At 42.8% G+C, this 18,684-nt stretch overlaps 1 protein-coding gene across 3 annotated transcripts in view; it reads left to right on the top strand.

The window, feature by feature from the left end:
- The window catches only part of rhbdl1 (rhomboid, veinlet-like 1 (Drosophila)), a 55,666-nt gene that overhangs the window by 12,588 nt on the left and 24,394 nt on the right, over window positions 1-18,684 (top strand). For 2 of the 3 annotated variants that reach the window (XM_038736329.1, XM_038736327.1), the window contains 4 exons: window positions 6,844-7,002; window positions 15,834-16,058; window positions 17,017-17,165; window positions 17,320-17,432. In XM_038736329.1, the coding sequence (XP_038592257.1) occupies window positions 6,937-7,002; window positions 15,834-16,058; window positions 17,017-17,165; window positions 17,320-17,432 (553 nt within the window). In that variant the 5' untranslated portion in view covers window positions 6,844-6,936. Of the gene's footprint in view, window positions 1-6; window positions 215-6,843; window positions 7,003-15,833; window positions 16,059-17,016; window positions 17,166-17,319; window positions 17,433-18,684 lie in introns of those variants that run through there. The other variant, XM_038736328.1, reaches the window with a different exon arrangement.

Genomic DNA, 18,684 nt, shown 5'->3' with positions numbered 1-18,684 from the left:
AAGCGAGCGAAGCAAGCAGCGGCAGAGGTTTCTATGGTTACAGGCTCCTGGCCACCTCGCCGTCTACCCAGGGATTGAGACGTGGAGGCTGGGGGTGAGAGCTGATGTGAGGATTGATAGCAGGGGCTGTTTTTTTGCACGGGCAAACATGAGAGCGTGAGACAACACGACGGATGCAAGCATCATGGAGCCATGTGGGCCTCGAGAATGTGAGGTCAGATCATGAGCCACAGCGGGAATGGGGGGGGGCATCATGTCATGGTTTATGGGAAGGGAGGGGGGGAGTGTGCAAATAGATGGATGGGTTTCTGTATGAATGGATGTATAGATGGATTGATTGGTGCATTTTACATTTGAAAAATGAAGCAAAGATCCCAAGATAGTGTGTTATAGCTGCTGTATTAGTGTTTGCAGCAATCACGGTGTCTGTGCATGGATGTGTGATTTTCCTCGTTTCTTCTGTGTTAACCACATGCCCAGTCTTATCATCTCAGGGTCCCAAGAAACAAAGATTGCAAGATTTATTACGATTTTCATTCCCAAGGGTTGAGCAAGGACGCAGTTCCTGTAAAGTCCAGATCTTAGAAGAAGAAGCTGTTATTTGGCTTTAAATCTTTTCCTTCTTTTTCAGCCCTGCTGTTGAAAAGACAGTGTTAGTGGCCATATTTAGGCAAGCGAAAAATGTTTCTCATGACATCTGGTTTCCTCTGCCCAAACTGCTATTTGCTTTTCTGTCCAGTCAGATCTATGTTTGAGTTAAGCTTTGGCTGTACCATCTCCAAAAGTAACAAGTCAAAATGGATTTAAAGCACATGTATATTTGGCTAGTGCTTCCTGAAGTGCTTCCAGCTCTATTTCATGTCTTGTATTTAACTCTAGCCTTTCTAAATGTGTCTCGTGTTTTTTTGATGATGAACTGGTCTATTGGGGTTTGGGCTGACTGACAGATAGATTGGGCAATCATTCTGTCCAAGAGGGAGAAATCGATTATCTGCTGCAGAGTTTATGGGGTCACGAGCGGCCCATCAGCAACACATTGATCAACAGACTCAAGAGCCTTTGGGAGAAATGTGTGTTTGTGTGTGTCCGTGGTCACGTGTTGCATTTTTATGAATGTGTGTGTGTGGGGTGTTTTTTTATAACAAGTGGAGGAAGCCCTTGTGGGTTGACTAAGAAGATGCTCTGTGGTCACACTGGTGAGTCATTTACTGTATAAGCCCTTCTGTGATAACAACTACTTAGTGATACCTCAACAGCACACACTTCTTCATAGACACATTTTAATGCGCTATCAAAGAGGCTGATTCATCTGTATCAATATCCATTTTGGATTTAGCAGGTCCTTGGGCTGGAGATGGAGCCAGTATTTTCTCACTGTACACAGCTGGTTGTTTTATTGATTGTGGGGTTTACTCTGCATGTGCCAGTATGTTCATATAGACTGTTTGCACTGCCACAGTTGAGCAGGCTGCGGTCCTATTAAGCTCAAGTCTAGACCAAATCACTCACATAGACTGACGACAGGCTCTTTCCACTTTTGGGACTCCATGCACCGGACTTTGATTTGGAAAAGGTCTCTTTAATTAAACTAGAATAAAGTGATATCTGCCAACAGCTTTTGGACTGCGAACATGCAAGCTTGTTTTTAACAAAGCCTGCTGCCCGCCTAAACATTGGGCACTTTCTTTCTCATCCTTATCCAGGAGAATGTTTTGCAGAGCATGCCTCATGTTTTTTTTTTGCAGGTCTGCCTCTAAGCAAATCCACAAGAGCACCTGGAGGTCAAGTGCCTTGCTCAAGGGCATGTTAGATTTACTTGTACTCAGTCACTGTGACTGCTTTTTCATAGTTTAGGGTTTTAAACCTGAAACCTTGCACGTTTTTATTAACATTTAGATTTAAGGTACCGCTATCCCAACATTTCCTCCAGTCAAACACACATTAGATGTTAAAGGTAGGAAAGTGTAATGCTTTTGGGCTTTCCTGCAGTATTCTTGAATCAGTATGGGATGTTTTACCACAAAAGCAAACTGAACATGCTTAGTTTATATTTATTTGGGCAGTGAATGTCTAAAGGAGAGGGGACTTTGCCATATAGCTCTGTCACACTGAACCGCATGAAAATGCTGCAGGGGAAGAGAAAGAGAAAGCAACAATGACAACATGAGAGAGTTTATTAGTCTTTGTCTGCAGTTGCAATGCTGAGCTCAGGCTATTTCTGGCCTATGCAGGCTCCCACATATGCTCATGATGGGAGCATGCACAAAGTTTCTCTGATAGTCTTTCTATTTCAGCACCGCTGATAAGGCGACTTGATGGTCGGCAGCACTCAGCCACTAAAACATGCTATGATTAGTTGGTGAATATCTCCCCATGTGTCATTCAGTTGTTATGTGGCGTATTTATATCCATCCCATAAGGGATTGGGGTTCTGAATACTATTCTGACATATTTATGTCAAGTAGAGAGAATAAGGCTCTCAAATGCTGTCCCCCCCTTTCATCATTCTCTGATGCTAATTTGCATTGAGCTGTATTTGAAAATGCCTCTGGCTGTTTGTGCTGTGTTTAAACGCCAGGAAATGTAGATCGCGTCAAGGAAAATTCTTTGTATATCTCTCTTCAGTGGTTTCCACTTGAGGAGAGAGTGGTTTGAATCTTAGAGCCATCACATCACAGTGCCACAGTGGTAGTGTGAGTGCAAAAAGCAGGGCAGAGCGTGCATTGTGATAATTACAGAGTCAGTGGCCCAGTTGTTGGTGAACACCAGTGAGTCCTGAGGGCAGCAGAGACAGTTCAAAGGGGTTTTATCTGATGCCATGCAAATATGCTGTGCCCTGTAAATGCCACTTCCCTCTTCAGATACACAGCCCTGTTGAAGCTTGACAGTCTGGTTCACAGAGACCAGAGAAGTCTGTATTATTGGCTCTGCGCCACTGGGTCAGCATTGTGTGAGTGCTGGTGCTGTTTTCCCTCCTAATGGAAGTTATAATCACCATCTTCCAAAGAGTCATTATTGTTCATTCAGAAGCTAGAATCAGCCTTTCAACTTTTAGGTGTACTAAGTCGATGCTTTTTGTTGTCTTTCAGTTGGTGTGTCTAATTGTTTATATAGACCAAAATACTTTAATTTCAACATATCTGACAAGGTGGTAATTAATACAGAGCTGTGTACAAACATGGGTTCTTCAAGTCAGCTGGAGCCTTGTGAGCACTATTCAAAGTAAATCCTAATTTGAAGATTTAAGACTACTTGATTAATCATTAGTCAATATTGTGTCAGAAAGTTGTGAAAAATGCACAGCACAGTTTCCAGGTGATGACATCTTAAAAATGTCATTAATTTCAATAAATTCAGAAATTTCAATAAATCAAAAAAATCAATAGTCCAAAACCCAAAGAAATTCCATTTACTACAGAAGACAAAGAAAACAAAAAATCTTTGCATTTGAGAAGCCTCGTCATTCAGGTGGGACGATAGGACTGGCTGTGTCACAGCCCACTGGTTGTACTTGTATCATGGCTGGGTTTTCAGGTTTGTACCCAGGCCGGAGGTGTGAGCCCCTGTGGAACAGACTGATAAGTCGTAGTGGGCTGGGGTCAGTTGGAGTCGCTGCGCTGAAGGTAATAGAGGTCCCGGGGGTTAACGCTGAGATAAGTTCCTTGCAGTCAGCATTCCATTCCTCTTTGCCCTCCTTCTCGTGCTCGTGTATACATTTTCGGCCCGTGTCTTGTCCATCTCCTCCCACTTGCTCGGTTCAGTTGCTCTCCACCTTAACACCTCCACCCTCCATCCATAATTACCCGACCCGCCTCCCTGCACATCTAAACTGTGCCTTTGTCTTATTACCACCTTATTTTTACCTTGCTGGTCTCTTTCCCTCCTGTATTCTGTTTCTTCCTTCCACTCTGTACCCTTCCCTCCTTTCATCTCCTCTTCCTCTCCCCCCTTGTGTGTCTTTCCTTTGCCTCTCGACCGCCAATATGTCGGGTGGGGGGGTGCAAGAAAGGGATGACACACAGGCGATTGGTAACCATGGCAACGCATGCAGCTTGTCAAAGTGTCGCCCTCACCAGTGTTGGATCGCTTCAATAACTGCTTTATTCACAGCGCTTTTTCCCCTCCTTCTTCCAACCCTTTCCTCTCTCGGTCTCACGCCCCTTGTTCGTGCATGCCACCAGCCTTGCCAACACTTATTCATCTCAGAGTACCTTAGAGTAATTGATAACCCTAATTGGCTACAAGAACCAATCCTCCGCCTCCTGGAATCCTCGGCAGACAGCGTCTCCTGTGTAACATTCTTCCAGAATAAGGTCACACTACGAAGGGAACAGTATTTGTGCAGTATGACAGCTCAGCGTCAACACTTGGTTTGCGTAAATGTGCGCAGCCATATACAGTGTGCCTCTGTCTGTGCTGCCGCTGTATGTGTAGTGATGTGCTGACATATGGAGGCTGACAGTAATCAGACGTCCCCAGCGTAGCTCTCTGTTCCCCCTGTCAGCCTGGGCTGAGCCAGGAGCACATTAGAATCTGATCTATCTCCAGTCTGTGGCAAGCGAATGCAGAGCACTGGAGTGTGTCACAGCCCTCTTATAGGAAAGAGAAGAAGAGGACTCACTGCCAGACTGCTGGGTTAGGCAAATGCACAGAATAACAGAGACTGGCAAAGCATTTTTATTCTCTGTGCGTCTCAGTTTCATTTCTCTCTCATCTCTGTTGTTCTCGCCTCTCTCCTCCCTCTGCTGTTCCTTTAACTTCATCATTTTTCATTTCTTTCATTTCATCAAACGACTGACCCCCCACCCATTTTCCACCTCTTGCCTCTCTGCTGTCTTTTTTTGGTGCTTTCTCTCCCTCCTGTATTCCCCACATGTCATCCTGGTACATTACACATCACAATCGCTGTCCATATCTGCACCATTTTGCTCAGCAAGCCTCATAGGGGGAACAGGGCCGTGTTTTAACAAACGTCCATGCAACACACAGTTAAGGGGATTATCTAAAAATAGACCTGGGCCTCGTTTTCTTTCCCATCTTGGTTTATCTCACAAATTTAGTTTTATGGGAGTCCAAGACTGCCTTGACACTGCTGGCTGTCATGCTCAGGAGTTTTGAGGTTAAACTGAGATGCTTGTGGGACAATGACCAAGAGGGGGATTGTCAAGTACTGTATGGATTTTAAACAATGTGCAGTCCCAGTGCAGAATCTTAGTTAATATTGGTTAAAAGCTGTTCTTTTTCCTGCTGTTGAGTAATGTTAGTGTGCATGTGAGTATTGTAAAAGTATCATAACATAATCCCTTCACTGTATCAACCAGCAGTTGGAAAACACTCATTCTGAGTCAAGCATCATCAAAACTAACCCATTAGTTCCTGCCTCCACTGTGCTGTCCCAGGTGAATAAATACATAAGTTTGCTTAAATTCAACTAAATGGCTGTAAAACACCCTGGAAACAGTGTAGGGAGAAGCAAAGCACATAAACTAATCATGTTCAGAGAGAGACGCACAAACTCTCACTCCAATGGATTCCCTGATTGATCTTCTTTGCTTCTTAGTTGAGCAGTAGAGCTTTAAGCTTTGAACCTCCTGCAGTAGAGACTGACACAGTGTAGCGCAGTATAATGCCGCTCCCCTCATGCAGCCGATAAAATGCCTTCGTCTAACCATGTCAGAGCAGACTAGGTCCAGACTAAGGCGGCCTAGACGGGATCCTTCTCATGGACTTGATGTGACATGGGCAACAATGATGCAGCATGACTGACTCCACACTGACGCAACATCTGAAAGCTCACTCCCTCCCTGGAGCAACAAGAGGCTGTTGGTTTACTATCTGAAACCTAATGAGCCTGTGTTAGCATTCAGGAAACAGTAAAATGAAAAGCAGCAAGGGCTCTTCCCATGTGGTCTTTTTGTACTGCTCCAGTTTGTCCTCAGGCACATTTTCACGAACACAATCCGATGTACTAAGGAAAGCTAGCATGAGAAATCAACGCTCCATTGCAGAGCAATTGAATGCATTTAAGAGAAAGAGAATGTAAGGGAAGAAAATCAAGTGATAAGTAAGTGAAGCTGCTACCCCAAAAAACCCACATTACTTAAACCAAGCATAGATACACACCCTATACTTTACAAGCCATTTTTAACCGGGTGCTATTTTAGAAAACCACTCTCAGCCATTTTTATGACGCTCTCTTGCTTAAATCAATTACGAGGAGCAGCGCTGGCATACAGACATCAGCAGTAATAACCCATGGGGCTGTGGGTCTCAGTGAGTGAGTGGCGATTAGAAAAACCACACTGACTACAAGCTGCTAATGTGACCAAGAACGGACTCACACAGTCAAATGAAGCATCCACTCAGAAACAAAGACTGAAAATTAATTTAATGCTGAGGGAATTGTTTTGGGTTTTTTTCAGGGAAACTGCAGGTCACTGCCTATTAGAATGACATGCCCGCCTGTCTTCTCTCGCTGCTCACAACAACAACAACCATCCTGCTGTTTGCTTTGACAGACCTACTCCTTTAATGAGGTTGAATGGGGCCTTTTCTTAAGGCGGGTCTAATTCTTTCACAGGCATCATAGAGGCAACACTGCTTAATTAATACCGGTGTCACTGTCTGAGCCCAGTGGCTCTCATTTGTCTTTTTGAGTATCTATTGAATCTCTCTGTGTATGTCTCGGTTGCATTCTCCCTCAGGGCAATCTGACAGATTTCTGCAGTGCTGCATATTATTAAGAAATCAGGATGCATAATAGACACAGCATTGTCAATACAACTGTTTTCAGCAATGCCACTTTTATCCCAGTCGTCTGAGAATGGGCTGTTGTTTTTCCAGCTGGACCCAGAAAACACCGGTTTCATCGCAGTGGAGAACTTCACCAGCTTGGTGGAGCACCATGAGCTGCAGCTGGACCCGTCCAAGCTGGACATGCTGTTAGCGCTGGTCCAGAGCAATGAAGAGGGGCAGGTGTGCTACCAGGAGCTCATCGAGCTGGTGAGTGGAAGCCAGATGCACACACCCAGATACAGATCGTAATGCAGAGCGAGTGGCATGAGGCATTTCATGTCCCGCAGCACAGACGTTTCCACACATACACCCACTTTTGTTGGATTTCAGAAAGGTTACAGAATTGATTCAGACAGAGCCAGCGAGCTCCGCCGTGGCGAAAATTGACTCGACCATTCAGGTCGTTGTCCTGCAAAAGGAGGATCAATCTTTCCAGTTAATGTGTCGGTAAATCCAGACACTTAACCTCACAAGCGCACTGCAAAGTACTAGAAAACACCCACACCAAGCCTACACAGCCGCAGTATTAAAGCAGCACATTTTACAACTAATACACTCAAATACAGTTATATCCTGAAGAAATTAGTTTATTAAATAGTGTAACAGCAGCAAGACTGATGAATACAAGAATATGCTTTATATGCTGATATGTGAGCAGTTTGTGTGCTATTATACTCTCTTAACTCCTACATATGTGGAAGCCTCTAAGATTTTCTAAGGCTCTTCATTCGCTGCCTTTTCTTTTTCTATATCCCGTGCCGCTTCACCTATCAGTATTTACCATTGTGCTCTTATTAGACATTCATGATGATGATTCTCTCTGAGCATGTAGATGAGCACCTGCCTTCGGCTCCTCGCACCGTACAGGTGTAGGCACCCGATATTAATTCAGGGCAGTGCAAATCCTGTTCCTGGCATATTTTCACTTCCTTAAGCTCATCTCCCCCATACTTTCTTTCTCTCTGTCTCTATTTATCTGTCTTTTTTATTTTACTTGTGTTGTGCTGCCCATGGTTTGTAATGAAGGCCACAAAAATCCCCTCAATTTGGAGCAGGTCCCAGTTCTGGAGTCTGTGAGAAATCAGTGTAGAGGTGCTGCTCCCACAGTGCAACCTCTCCTTTACATCAGTCCTTTTTCTTGGAAGTGTACATCTATCTTCCTCTGCCATTCTTGAAGTGTTGTTATTTTTTTTGATCAGTGCATCTTCAACCCTCCCTTCCTCAAACCATGTAATATTTTGTAACCTGCCTCCTTGAACCCTCAGATCTCATTTCCTTCGCTTTCATTCTACACTCCTTGTGAGCATATGTTAGGTTGGGAAAAAAAAAACTTCCTCGCCTCTGACGGCATCAGGGAGACACTTTTAAAATTGCCCATCAGCCAAATGCAAATTGCCTTCGATTAGCCCAGCATTGGTAGTAGCAGGCAGTAATCTGAGGTAATTTGAGAATGCCCAGCCCCACACAGCTATCGACCCGCAGGTCTGATTTTTAAAGATTTGTCTAATACGCACACGCAAACACTCACACAGACCATATCCACTACGTTCTGTGCATGCATAGAATTTGCATATACACAAACATTTTATTATTAATTAATGCAGCCACCCACTTCCTCTCTGTCTGTCTCACCACTCCACTCTCGCTGATATACACGCACTCTCAAACTCAGACAGGCTCTCATTCATACACATGAGAGCTGACAGGACAGATTTGCTGACTAATTTAGAGGATATTTGAATTTTGATTTTGCCTCTCGGAGAGTGCCGCATGTAGCGTGGCATTTTCAACAAGGTCATCAACGAATACCTTCCGGCCTTCTTTCTCTCCTCCTCTCCTTTCTCTCTGCTGCTCTCTGACTTTATTGTTTTCACCTAAGTCTTTTCTGGTTTCCTCTTTTTCTTTATTTCCTTTCTTCACTCTCTCAAGGCCATGTTCCCTGCTTTTTGTCCTTTCACGTCTCTGTACCTGAGGCAGATTTATAAGTAGCACTCCACAGTGTGTGACAGATGATAGTCTTGTTTTGATTTGGACAGTTCATTGCTGTCATTATATCATAGCCAGTGCCTGAAGTCTGGTATCTCTATTGATTTGTGGTCCAGCCTCGATGGAAGATGGAACTCCCCTGCACCGTATTAAAATGGACATGGCAACGTGCAGAATTTGTGTGTGTGTGCACTCAGTCCATGTCTTTTTGAGGATTTCAGCCCACAAGCTGTTGCGATTTCTGTCAGTTGCGTCTCTAACGGGAGTGTTCAACATTTTCCTGATTTGTTCTACATTCACTCAGTGCAGCCGTGAATCCTTGCTGCTTCTCTCGACCTCAGTGGGTGTAAATGTTTGAATCGCACCATTGGGCAACAGCTTCTCTGGTGTGTATTTGTGTGTGTGTGTGTGAAAATACAAGACATCGTTCATGTTCAACCCATCTTTCATGCAGGGCATCTTTTGCCAGAAAACTCCATCAGTTCAGCCAGAGGGGTGAATAAGTAACACTCTGCTAAAACCTCTCTTGGGAAACCATACACACACACATCCACGCACACACACACTCACTCTGAAATATGCACTCACATAGAGTTGAGGTGCATAGAAAACTACCAAGCCACAAAATCCCACACAGCAAGACAAAAAGCACACAGTTTACACGCGGTGACACGTTTACGCACAATTACACACAGACATTTTTGTCGATGCAGGAGGCTGAGAGACGCCCAAGGTGTCAATGTTCACACTTTGTAGGGCTTTGAGGGGACGATTCTGTGATAGACGAGCATCTGGTAATGAATTGAGGGTAAAACCAGGCCAGCCTGAAGTCGGATATATTCCTGTGTGCAATTGCACATATTGATTTCTGTAAAGAGAGTCCTCTGATGCTATCACGTACCAGCTGTGTAATTGAAGAAGTGTGTCATTGTTTTCCTTCGGGTGGTAATTTGGCTAATGTTCGACGGAGATCCAAAATGGCTGGTATGGTTAATTACACGGGTAGCGGGTGTATTTTAAAGATTATAGCAGGGTATTGTCTTTGTTAAGGTTGGAGGATTTTAGGACTGTTGCTGCTATGGGCCTCATTTTTTTACCCTTCTGCCCAAATGTTGCACTTAGATTTTCTGTTCCCTCGGGGGGTAGATTTAGAGAAACGCTTATGGAGTACATATTCAAATGTTCTGCTTTAAACTGGGTGAGTCTTTTGTCACATTTGAAGCAGTTTTGTATGCAAGAGAGCAGATATAAACTTCAGTTATAGTCCCAGTCAAGAGACACAATATTTTAAAGTTTTCATGTCATTTGAAGTCACAGTATGTGCCCATAGTGCATCTGTCTCCAGGGACATCCTATAACAAACTCCAAGTCAGGCTTTCTGTTTTTGATGAGTTGCTGGCTAAAAGTGATGCACTTTGCTTAAGTGTCCTGGAGTCAAGGTTTGTTTGTTTTTCCCCACCCGAGTTTTAGCACCGCAATGATTAAAGCATGAAGGAAGGCTGTGGCCGCAAACTGCTGAGGGGAAGAAAAGGTGGACTCATTTTAAAAGGATTTGGGCAAGAAAGAAACTGTGTATCTGGGTCAGGGTAGAATCAGCAAGGCTAAGATCCGCAGTGGTTTAGATTCTGCTGTGAGTTTGCGCAAGTGTATGTGCCAGAGCAAGGGAGAGGGGGATTTTGGTCTTCTGAAGGATAGTTCAGATGGTAAATGGATACACTGAAACTGTAAGTCTGGTGGGGGTGAATCAGCACGCTCAGTAATTGGCATCGCCTTCTAACATTCTCGTAACGATAAATTATTTATCTGATAAAGATTTATTTTTTGTGTGTATGTCAACAATTATGAGTGAAAGATGGTCACCACCGTAAACCCTGAGCAAAATCAGAATGATTTATGGGTTTTTTTTTGTATCTGCAGTGCCTGAATGGGCATTTTTAATTGTTATTACTAATTAGTATTGAGCTGTGAGGTATTGACCATGTGGTGTGGCTAATTAATCCATCAAGGACAATTGACTAGAGCTGAGAGCAGCATGTACAGTAGGCAACACGCAGCTACCAAGAGGAGGATGGACCCTTGCTGTTTGACACACACACACTGCTGTCAGTTTGGCCCATTCAGCCGTCCCCAAAGGGGAATACTATCTTTATCTTTGTGCTCTTAGCCTCAACATCAATTATTCCCTGGCAGACGTTGCCTCGTCAGGGAACTTTCACCGTTGCCGAAGCATAAGCCAATGGTTTTCCCCCTTTGACGTTTTATGTGATGTCATGTAATTTTCTGTGCACCTTGCTCCGCCGCTCCTCTCAGTGCGTTATCTCTCAGGTTTTGGGTGCTCGCGTGTGCCTTCTTGTGTGTTCGCCATCTCTCTGCTGTCGTCACTTCAAAAGGCTTCTAATGCTCACTTTAGAGGCGGCAGTCCTCCACGTCACAGAAGGCGAAGCGGAGTGACAGCTATGCTTAGTCGCGTCTCCTGGGAACAAATTTTCACAGAGGCAGCATGAATGGGAGAGAATACAGTGCAAGGTGGAGAGAGGCAGCAGTTGTTGTCACAGAGCCAAGCACTGATGAAATAAACTCAGAAACAGACACTTTATTTAGAGGACAAAGCCAACAGAGGAAGAAAATATAATTATATTTACATCCCTTAGACTATCTCTATTCTGCCTGTCTTCTTCATATAAACACACTTCATTCAACAATATTAAGATATTCAGAATAAGACAGGCGACATCTCACCTCCACTTTCCATTGGTTGCCTCCAGACTCTACAAATCAAGCTCACCCACGCAGGCATCTCAATCTCCCCCTCCATGCCTCCTAATGTCCCTCTTCTCCTCTTCTTCTGCTTTCACTCCCTGCCTCAAGTATAGCATAATTGCATTTTCCAGGCCTGATTTCCATACTAAATATGCATCCCTCCATCTGCAGGAGAGCCAGCAGCCCAGCTCGACATCGTTCTGGTTATCACTGAGCAACAGGCCCCCCACACCCTCACTGTACAACTATAATTGTACAGGTGTCATAATTACCCACAGTTAGGGTAGTTACCACGTCCTGCTCTGCTAACTTCCAAAAGGTATTAGCACCCCCCCCCCCCCCGTTTTTCTGAGTAATTTCTTAAAAAAAGGGGGAAAAAAGGCAGCTGCTCCATTTGTGGCACAATCTGTTCATTACTTCTTCATTATTTGGTCATTTATTTATAGCCTTTGTCCTCCAGTATATTTAGCTCATTAGCTTTTATAGCTATTGACCCACCATTTCTTTCACCATGCCCCCTGCTGTGTCTACATCTACATGCAGCAGCACCTGGCTAATGAAATACGAATGGTGTACTTAAATGGTGGGCTGTGCTTCCTGTGGGCCCCGTTTGGAGGTTTCAGTACACCTCATATGAAGCTGCCATATTGTTTTAGGTTACTATTATGAGAAACCTATACATAAGGTCAGCTGTTGTAGATTTATTCTGATAACAATATCAACTGCTGCCTACACGCCTGTTCCTTCTTTCGCTGCTTTTCCTGGAAACTAAATTTCATGAAGTGTCACATCACATCATAACACATACTTTGATTTAGAGATAAGTGCTTAGTCAGCCGGTTGTCCTCAAAGGAGCTGTATTGTTTTAGCTACACCGGGGACTTCAGGCATCTGGAATTGCCGTATAGTCTCAGCCATTAGGTAAATCTTACCTGTGAAGAAAGCACGCTTGTCGACTGTAAGGAAATGCAGATATTGAATCTAAACAATCCCTGCTGTGGGTAGCTAGTAAGACAACATTTTCAGAGGCAAAAAAGAGCTCTCTGTGTTGTTTCCTGATGTTTCTCTGCCTCTGCTGTCAAAAGTGTGGCATTAGGATAGTTTTCACCCTAAGCCTCTATTAAAGAACTTATCAAGAGTTGGTCCGGCTGGCCTGCAGGCTGCTGTAGAGCTCCTGCTCAGTAAGCAAACCTGGAGTCTGTGATAACATGAACACACACACACACACACACACACACACACACACACACACACACACGCTGGAATAGTTCCTCTTAACAAAGATTTGCTTTTCAAGGGCAAAACCACTTCAACCGCCTATTTGTTATGATGTCTGAGCTGCAATCAGACCTGGTGGCAGTCACACTTACTTCCTGTCCAAATCAAAAACCACTTATATATTACAGTATTTAAGTTTCTTATCAGTCATGAATATTCAGTTGCAGTTCTGTCATCTCTCCTGTGGCAAGAGAGTGATCACCAGTTGTTTAAACATGTATCATGGCTTTAATATTAAATATTTTTAGATTGATTAAACATTACTGTTTTTAGTAATTCTGAAAATGCTTTTAGTAGCATTTGTTTTATCTCTGTGTCACAAAGAATGTTGCTGTTACTAATTAATAGGGGTGTGCATCTTCACTGGTCTCATGATTCGATTCGATTACAATTATCAGGTCTTCAATTCGATTCAATTCAATATCTCGATGCATCATGATCATCACATCACATCAAGGGTGGGAATTTCTAGGCACCTCATTATGATTATAAGGGCTACGATGCGATTGTGAAAACAAACAGGATAAAGATGTATTTTTCTCACTGTGTGACTACTTGGTACTTTTAAAGCAACATATTTAACAACAATCCAAACAAGCAGGTAGTAATGAAATGCAGATATTTATGTTACTTCATATAAATGTAGCTAACATTGCAAAGCATTATTACATTATTACAGCATTATTATTGACCTCTGCTGCTGCTATTTTTATTTCTGATGCTGCTGTTAGTATTAGTATAGAGTCAGATGGGGGTTGAACTACACACTTTACAATGCTCCAGCCACACCGTGTTCACTGCACCATGTCTGTTCCTCTTTTTGTCTTGTCTATTGTAGTTCCATGTTTGTGTCTTGTCTAAGTTGATTATTGTAATCTTGTACTGAGCACCATGGGCCTTGAGAAATGGCATTTTGTTCATTTTTGAACTCAATATGTGGATGAATGACAACAACCGAACTTGAACTAGCAGCCAAAAAACGTCCTGCTCAGCTTCCAGACCGCAGTCTGAAGAGCTAACCGCCTTCACTTTCCCAATAGTTGGGAAACAACAGACAGACTTTAATTAACGGACACACTGTGACCTGCACTGTGTGCATGTAGCGCTTATTTTTTCTTCGCTTTCACCTACTGCCTCCTGTCATGTAGCTGTCCTTTGAAGAATGAGCAGAGGAAGCTAGCTAAGAGCTACCGTGCTGCACAGCGTGCGGGTGAAAATCATTAACGATAGTTACATTGAGTTCACTGATCATGTGAAAGTTTAGTAGCGGCAGTCATTCATTCATTCAGCTGTCTGTCTGTGCTGAACAATGAGAACACATATCCGTTGTGTACAACACACAGACGGTCCGGAGCTGCACTTTCAAGTTCCACCTTTTTCGTTCCGTCAACATTATGTTATCAATTAACCTCTAGATAATTGATTATTGACATTTGTGAATCGATTCATAATCATCTATAAAAGTCCGCATCGCGATATATCTAAAAATCTATTTTCGACACCCCTACTAATTAATCATTTTGTGTCTTTTTGGCTTAATTTTTCCTGCAAATAATAGATACTTGAGTGGATACTTGATCTCACACATGAGAAAGTTAAAAAAATAAAGTTCAAAGTCATACAAAAATGTACCCATTTAATGTAGCAATGTGCAAGAAGTGCAAAAAAAGAACCATGTTGAATGAATAGCAAAAGAGAAACTTCACTGTTTATTTGAAGCCTCGGAACAATGTCGGAAAAACAGGAAAGAAGACAATGTCTCCACCCTTTCCCCCTGGCTATTTGATCATAAAAGTAAAACCTCAGATAAACTGTAATGCTATCCCTTGTGAAATCAGTACTTTATGAATGTTGGCTCCCCATCTAGGATGATTAGTCACACTGATGAGCTTCCCGCAGATTATATGAAAAGAAGCTATCCTCCTTTACTGATGTTTGATCCACTTAGCGTGAGGAAAGTTATGGATTTAATTGCTAAAATGATAAATTCAGCAGCGGCGAAGATCAGATCTGCTCATCCTGGTAAGGTGTCCTCGTCCTCCAGCTGCTGACAGTAATGCTCATAAAACAACTCGAGACAAGTTTATTGCAAAAAAGACATTAAGTCACCAAGTAGCAAAAAACAAACATAGTAAATGAATTGAAGTTGTCTGCTGATTCCATAAAGTCACAATAAACTCTCCCTGTCAGCTAAAAAAACAGTTTCTCATCTTATTCTTTATCTGTAGTTTGACATTTTTGGAAATATGCTTTTTTGCTCTCTTGCTGAGAGATAGATGAGAAGATAAATACAACTTTCATGTCTGTCTGGTAAATATAAGGCTACAGTTAGCAGTTGGTTTAGCTAACGTAGCTTGTCATAGGAACAGCTAACCTGGCTCTATCCAAAGGCTACAAAATCTGCCTACCAATACAAGTTTACTAATTAACACATTATATGTCTGTATCATATGTTTTATCTGTCCAATAATTGAAGTGTAAAAAGGGCGTGTTATGGTTTTAAGAGGATTAGCCTATACACCAATTTTGTGACTATTTCTTGACAAGTAACTGGCAACCTAACTGTGAAGTCAACACTTCAGGAAGTTTTAATGTGTTAGTTAGTGAGCATTAGAGGTGCTGATAGGCAAATTTCTTGCCTTCAGACAGAGCCAGGTTTGCTGCTTCCCCAGCGGTTTTCAGTCTTTATGCTAAGCTAATCTAACTGGTTGCTGGTGGTAGCTTCATATTTAGAGTACAGACATGAGAGTGATGTCATCTACTTCTTGGCATTAAAGCAATTAAGGATATTTCCTAAAATGTTGAACAATATTCCTTTAAATAAAGTAAGAATGTTTTCTGGTATAATCATGGAAACTCCACAAATAAAAAGTAGACATATATCCCATCAGTCAAATTTAGAATAAGATGCTCATCATTCCTCTGAGTTTCTGTAAAATCCATACAGTTGCCCACAAGATATTGCACTCAACGCTTTAGAATAATACATTCATGTTTTTCCACCTTGTCCTCAGATGAACAGTAAGCGCTCCAGCAGTTTCCGACGAGCCATTGCCAATGGCCGCCGCACACTGCAGCGGGAGATCCTGCTGGATGAGACGGGGCTGGGTCTGTACAAGCGTTTTGTTCGCTATGTGGCGTACGAGATCCTGCCCTGTGAGACGGACCGACGCTGGTACTTCCACCAGAACCGCCTGTGTCCCCCACCTGTCTTCATCGCCATTGTCACCATAGTACAGGTGAGATTTAGGAGGTGATGCCATCGACTTGTCAGACACTGAACTGAATATAAATTCTACTGATGCAGCCCCCTGTTTCAAATATTCCTGTCACGTTTGGCCTGCAGTATTTTACTTGAGTATGTACTACTAACCCACGACACTGACTTTCGACTGTTCTGTTGGCTCAGTCGTTCGCTTCAGACCCACAGAAAAGATTTTCTGCCTTTGATCACACGCTTTTACTGTGAGCTCGATATGAGCTGGTAACCCATTTGGGAGTCGGTGCTTAGTGGGTGCAGTTAATGCCATTCCTCCAAGCTGAAACCCTCAGTCACCCTGCATGCAGGGTTTTTTTCTTTCCCAGACACTGATTTTGGAACTTGGAAACCAGGTCAGTGAACACCGTAGTCCCCACAGTGGCATTAAATGACCTATTATGCTCATTTGGAAAAAAAAATAAAAGCACTAACACAGAAGCTCTTACAGACCACTGTTGAATGGTTGGGGATTAAGCAGCGAAAATAACCTACAGCCTCTTAACAAAACCTCAACCTTTTCCCCTGAAATCATCATAATTCTGAAGAAAGAAAGCCAAGTGCTCACATAATGCCTCCAAATAGCATTGAATGGTCTGTAATGACAATGAGGATGTGATAATAACGTTTCACGTTCATTTTAATTCACAGAGACAATGAGTCATTATTCTATGAAACAAATTAATGGAATTGAACCAGATGTGTGTGTGTGGGGGGGGGGGGGGGGGGGTTCTGCGGGCAGTAATTGTCTCCACAAGTCTAATAAGCGTCAGCTGAGGAATACAGAATGTAAAGACAATGTCATGTGTCTTTCATAAAGCATAATGGGTTTTGTTTTGCAGGGCAATTTCCACCTTTATACCAGCAGTCTGCGGAGAGAGCTCGAAATGGGTATGTCAGCAAGAACTGACAGTTTGGTGTCATTTCTGTGACTGTTGCAGATTATCGTGTTCATGTGCTATGGCATCATGCTAAACAAGTGGGTACTGCAGACCTATCAGCCTGACTTCATGAAGAGCCCCCTGGTCTACCATCCTGGCCACCGTGCACAAGTGTGGCGCTTCTTCAGCTACATGTTCATGCACGTTGGGTACGTTCACGAAGCTCCACTTACCCCCAGGTTGATTTATGCAGGACCGGTTCAGTTAAACTCTGGTTTGTTGTAGCAGATGATGCACAGAAGGAGGAACAAAGATCATATGCTGTCATCTGAATCATGATCTCTTTCTCTGCTCTCTCCTTAGTTTGGAGCAGCTGGGGTTCAATGCTTTACTGCAGCTGATGATTGGCGTTCCTTTGGAGATGGTCCATGGCATTTTACGAATAAGTCTGCTTTACATGGCAGGAGTGCTGGCTGGTGAGTGTCTTTTAAAATAAGCATATTATCATGTAAACCAGGGGTTCCTCAAGTGCTGGAGTGCTGCAAGATTTGTTTATTTTCATTTTTTACTGTATATTTTTAATAACGCGTCACGCGACAATTAGAGTAACTACACATAAACCTTTTTACATTACATTTTGAAAGTATATCAAACCGGAAATAATTTGAAATGATAATGCTGCTGTGAATTTTGGTAACATGACGGCTCTACTTTTGAACAAAACAAAATAAATACTTGCTGTATAGAAACCAACAGTTGCTTTCAGCATCACACGCACCTCCAGTGAGACTGAGTGTGTTAGCATCTTGTCCTCAAGCCGACATCCATGAGCGGCCCGTTTGATAGTTTTTGATAAACACGACCCAGCTGGTGGCCCAGGCCTTTGAAAGAAATCACCAAACCAAATGCAGCGGAGTGACTCACGGTGCCCAGAGGTCGGGCTGCAGCACTCCACTCTTTGTTGACGAGAAACCTCATTAACTTTCATCCTCCTCTGAGCCAGTTTGGAGATTGGACATTTTTAAATCCACACTGATTGCTGGATGTGGTTTCTCACTGCAGTTCTTTGCTGTTAATAGATATTTCCAAAATTCATGTCAACTGCTGCTAAATCTTTTTTCCCTTTCATCTTCACTCGGAACAATTTCTTTCTTGGATCTCGTAAAATATCTTGCTAATCATTATTTGGGAGCAATAGCCTGATTCAAATTGAGTTATATCAATTCATTTTCAGTAACTTGGTTTTTAGGCTTTCTTTTCTGTGTGACTAAAAATGTTTCATTTTTTCTTTCCGTCCTCTGTAAAAGGGAGTTAAATCTGCTCAAAACTCCTCGTGCTCTGTAAAAATCAAACCCTCACTCCCCTATACACAAACACTCGCGTGCAAACACACTCTTAACACTCATGAATTATTGTACCTTTGATTTATTTTAGCAATGATGACAGAGAGAGGGAAAGAGCAAGCAAACGAGCACAGAACTTAGAGGAGGAAAAGTGGGAGGGTGATGCAGGCTTTCTCTCTGGGGAATTAGCCTAAGTGCAGTTTGAGATGCTGTTTGGAGATTTAAGCTGCAGCCTGAATCAAAAAGGAGGAGAAAGCAGCGAGGAGATGGTGATATTTGTACCCCAGAGCCTGGAGACGATTCAACCGTATTCATTGGAATTGATATGCTCGAGTTACATCTTAGTGATTGAAAATTAAATTTGAAAAGTTGTAAAGTTGTATGT

Source organism: Micropterus salmoides, unplaced genomic scaffold (assembly GCF_014851395.1).
Source record: "Micropterus salmoides isolate LMB-PRFRI ecotype aquatic unplaced genomic scaffold, ASM1485139v1 Ms_hic_scaffold_21, whole genome shotgun sequence".
Lineage (NCBI taxonomy): Eukaryota > Metazoa > Chordata > Actinopteri > Centrarchiformes > Centrarchidae > Micropterus > Micropterus salmoides.
This window is presented reverse-complemented; position numbering and strand designations above follow the sequence as displayed.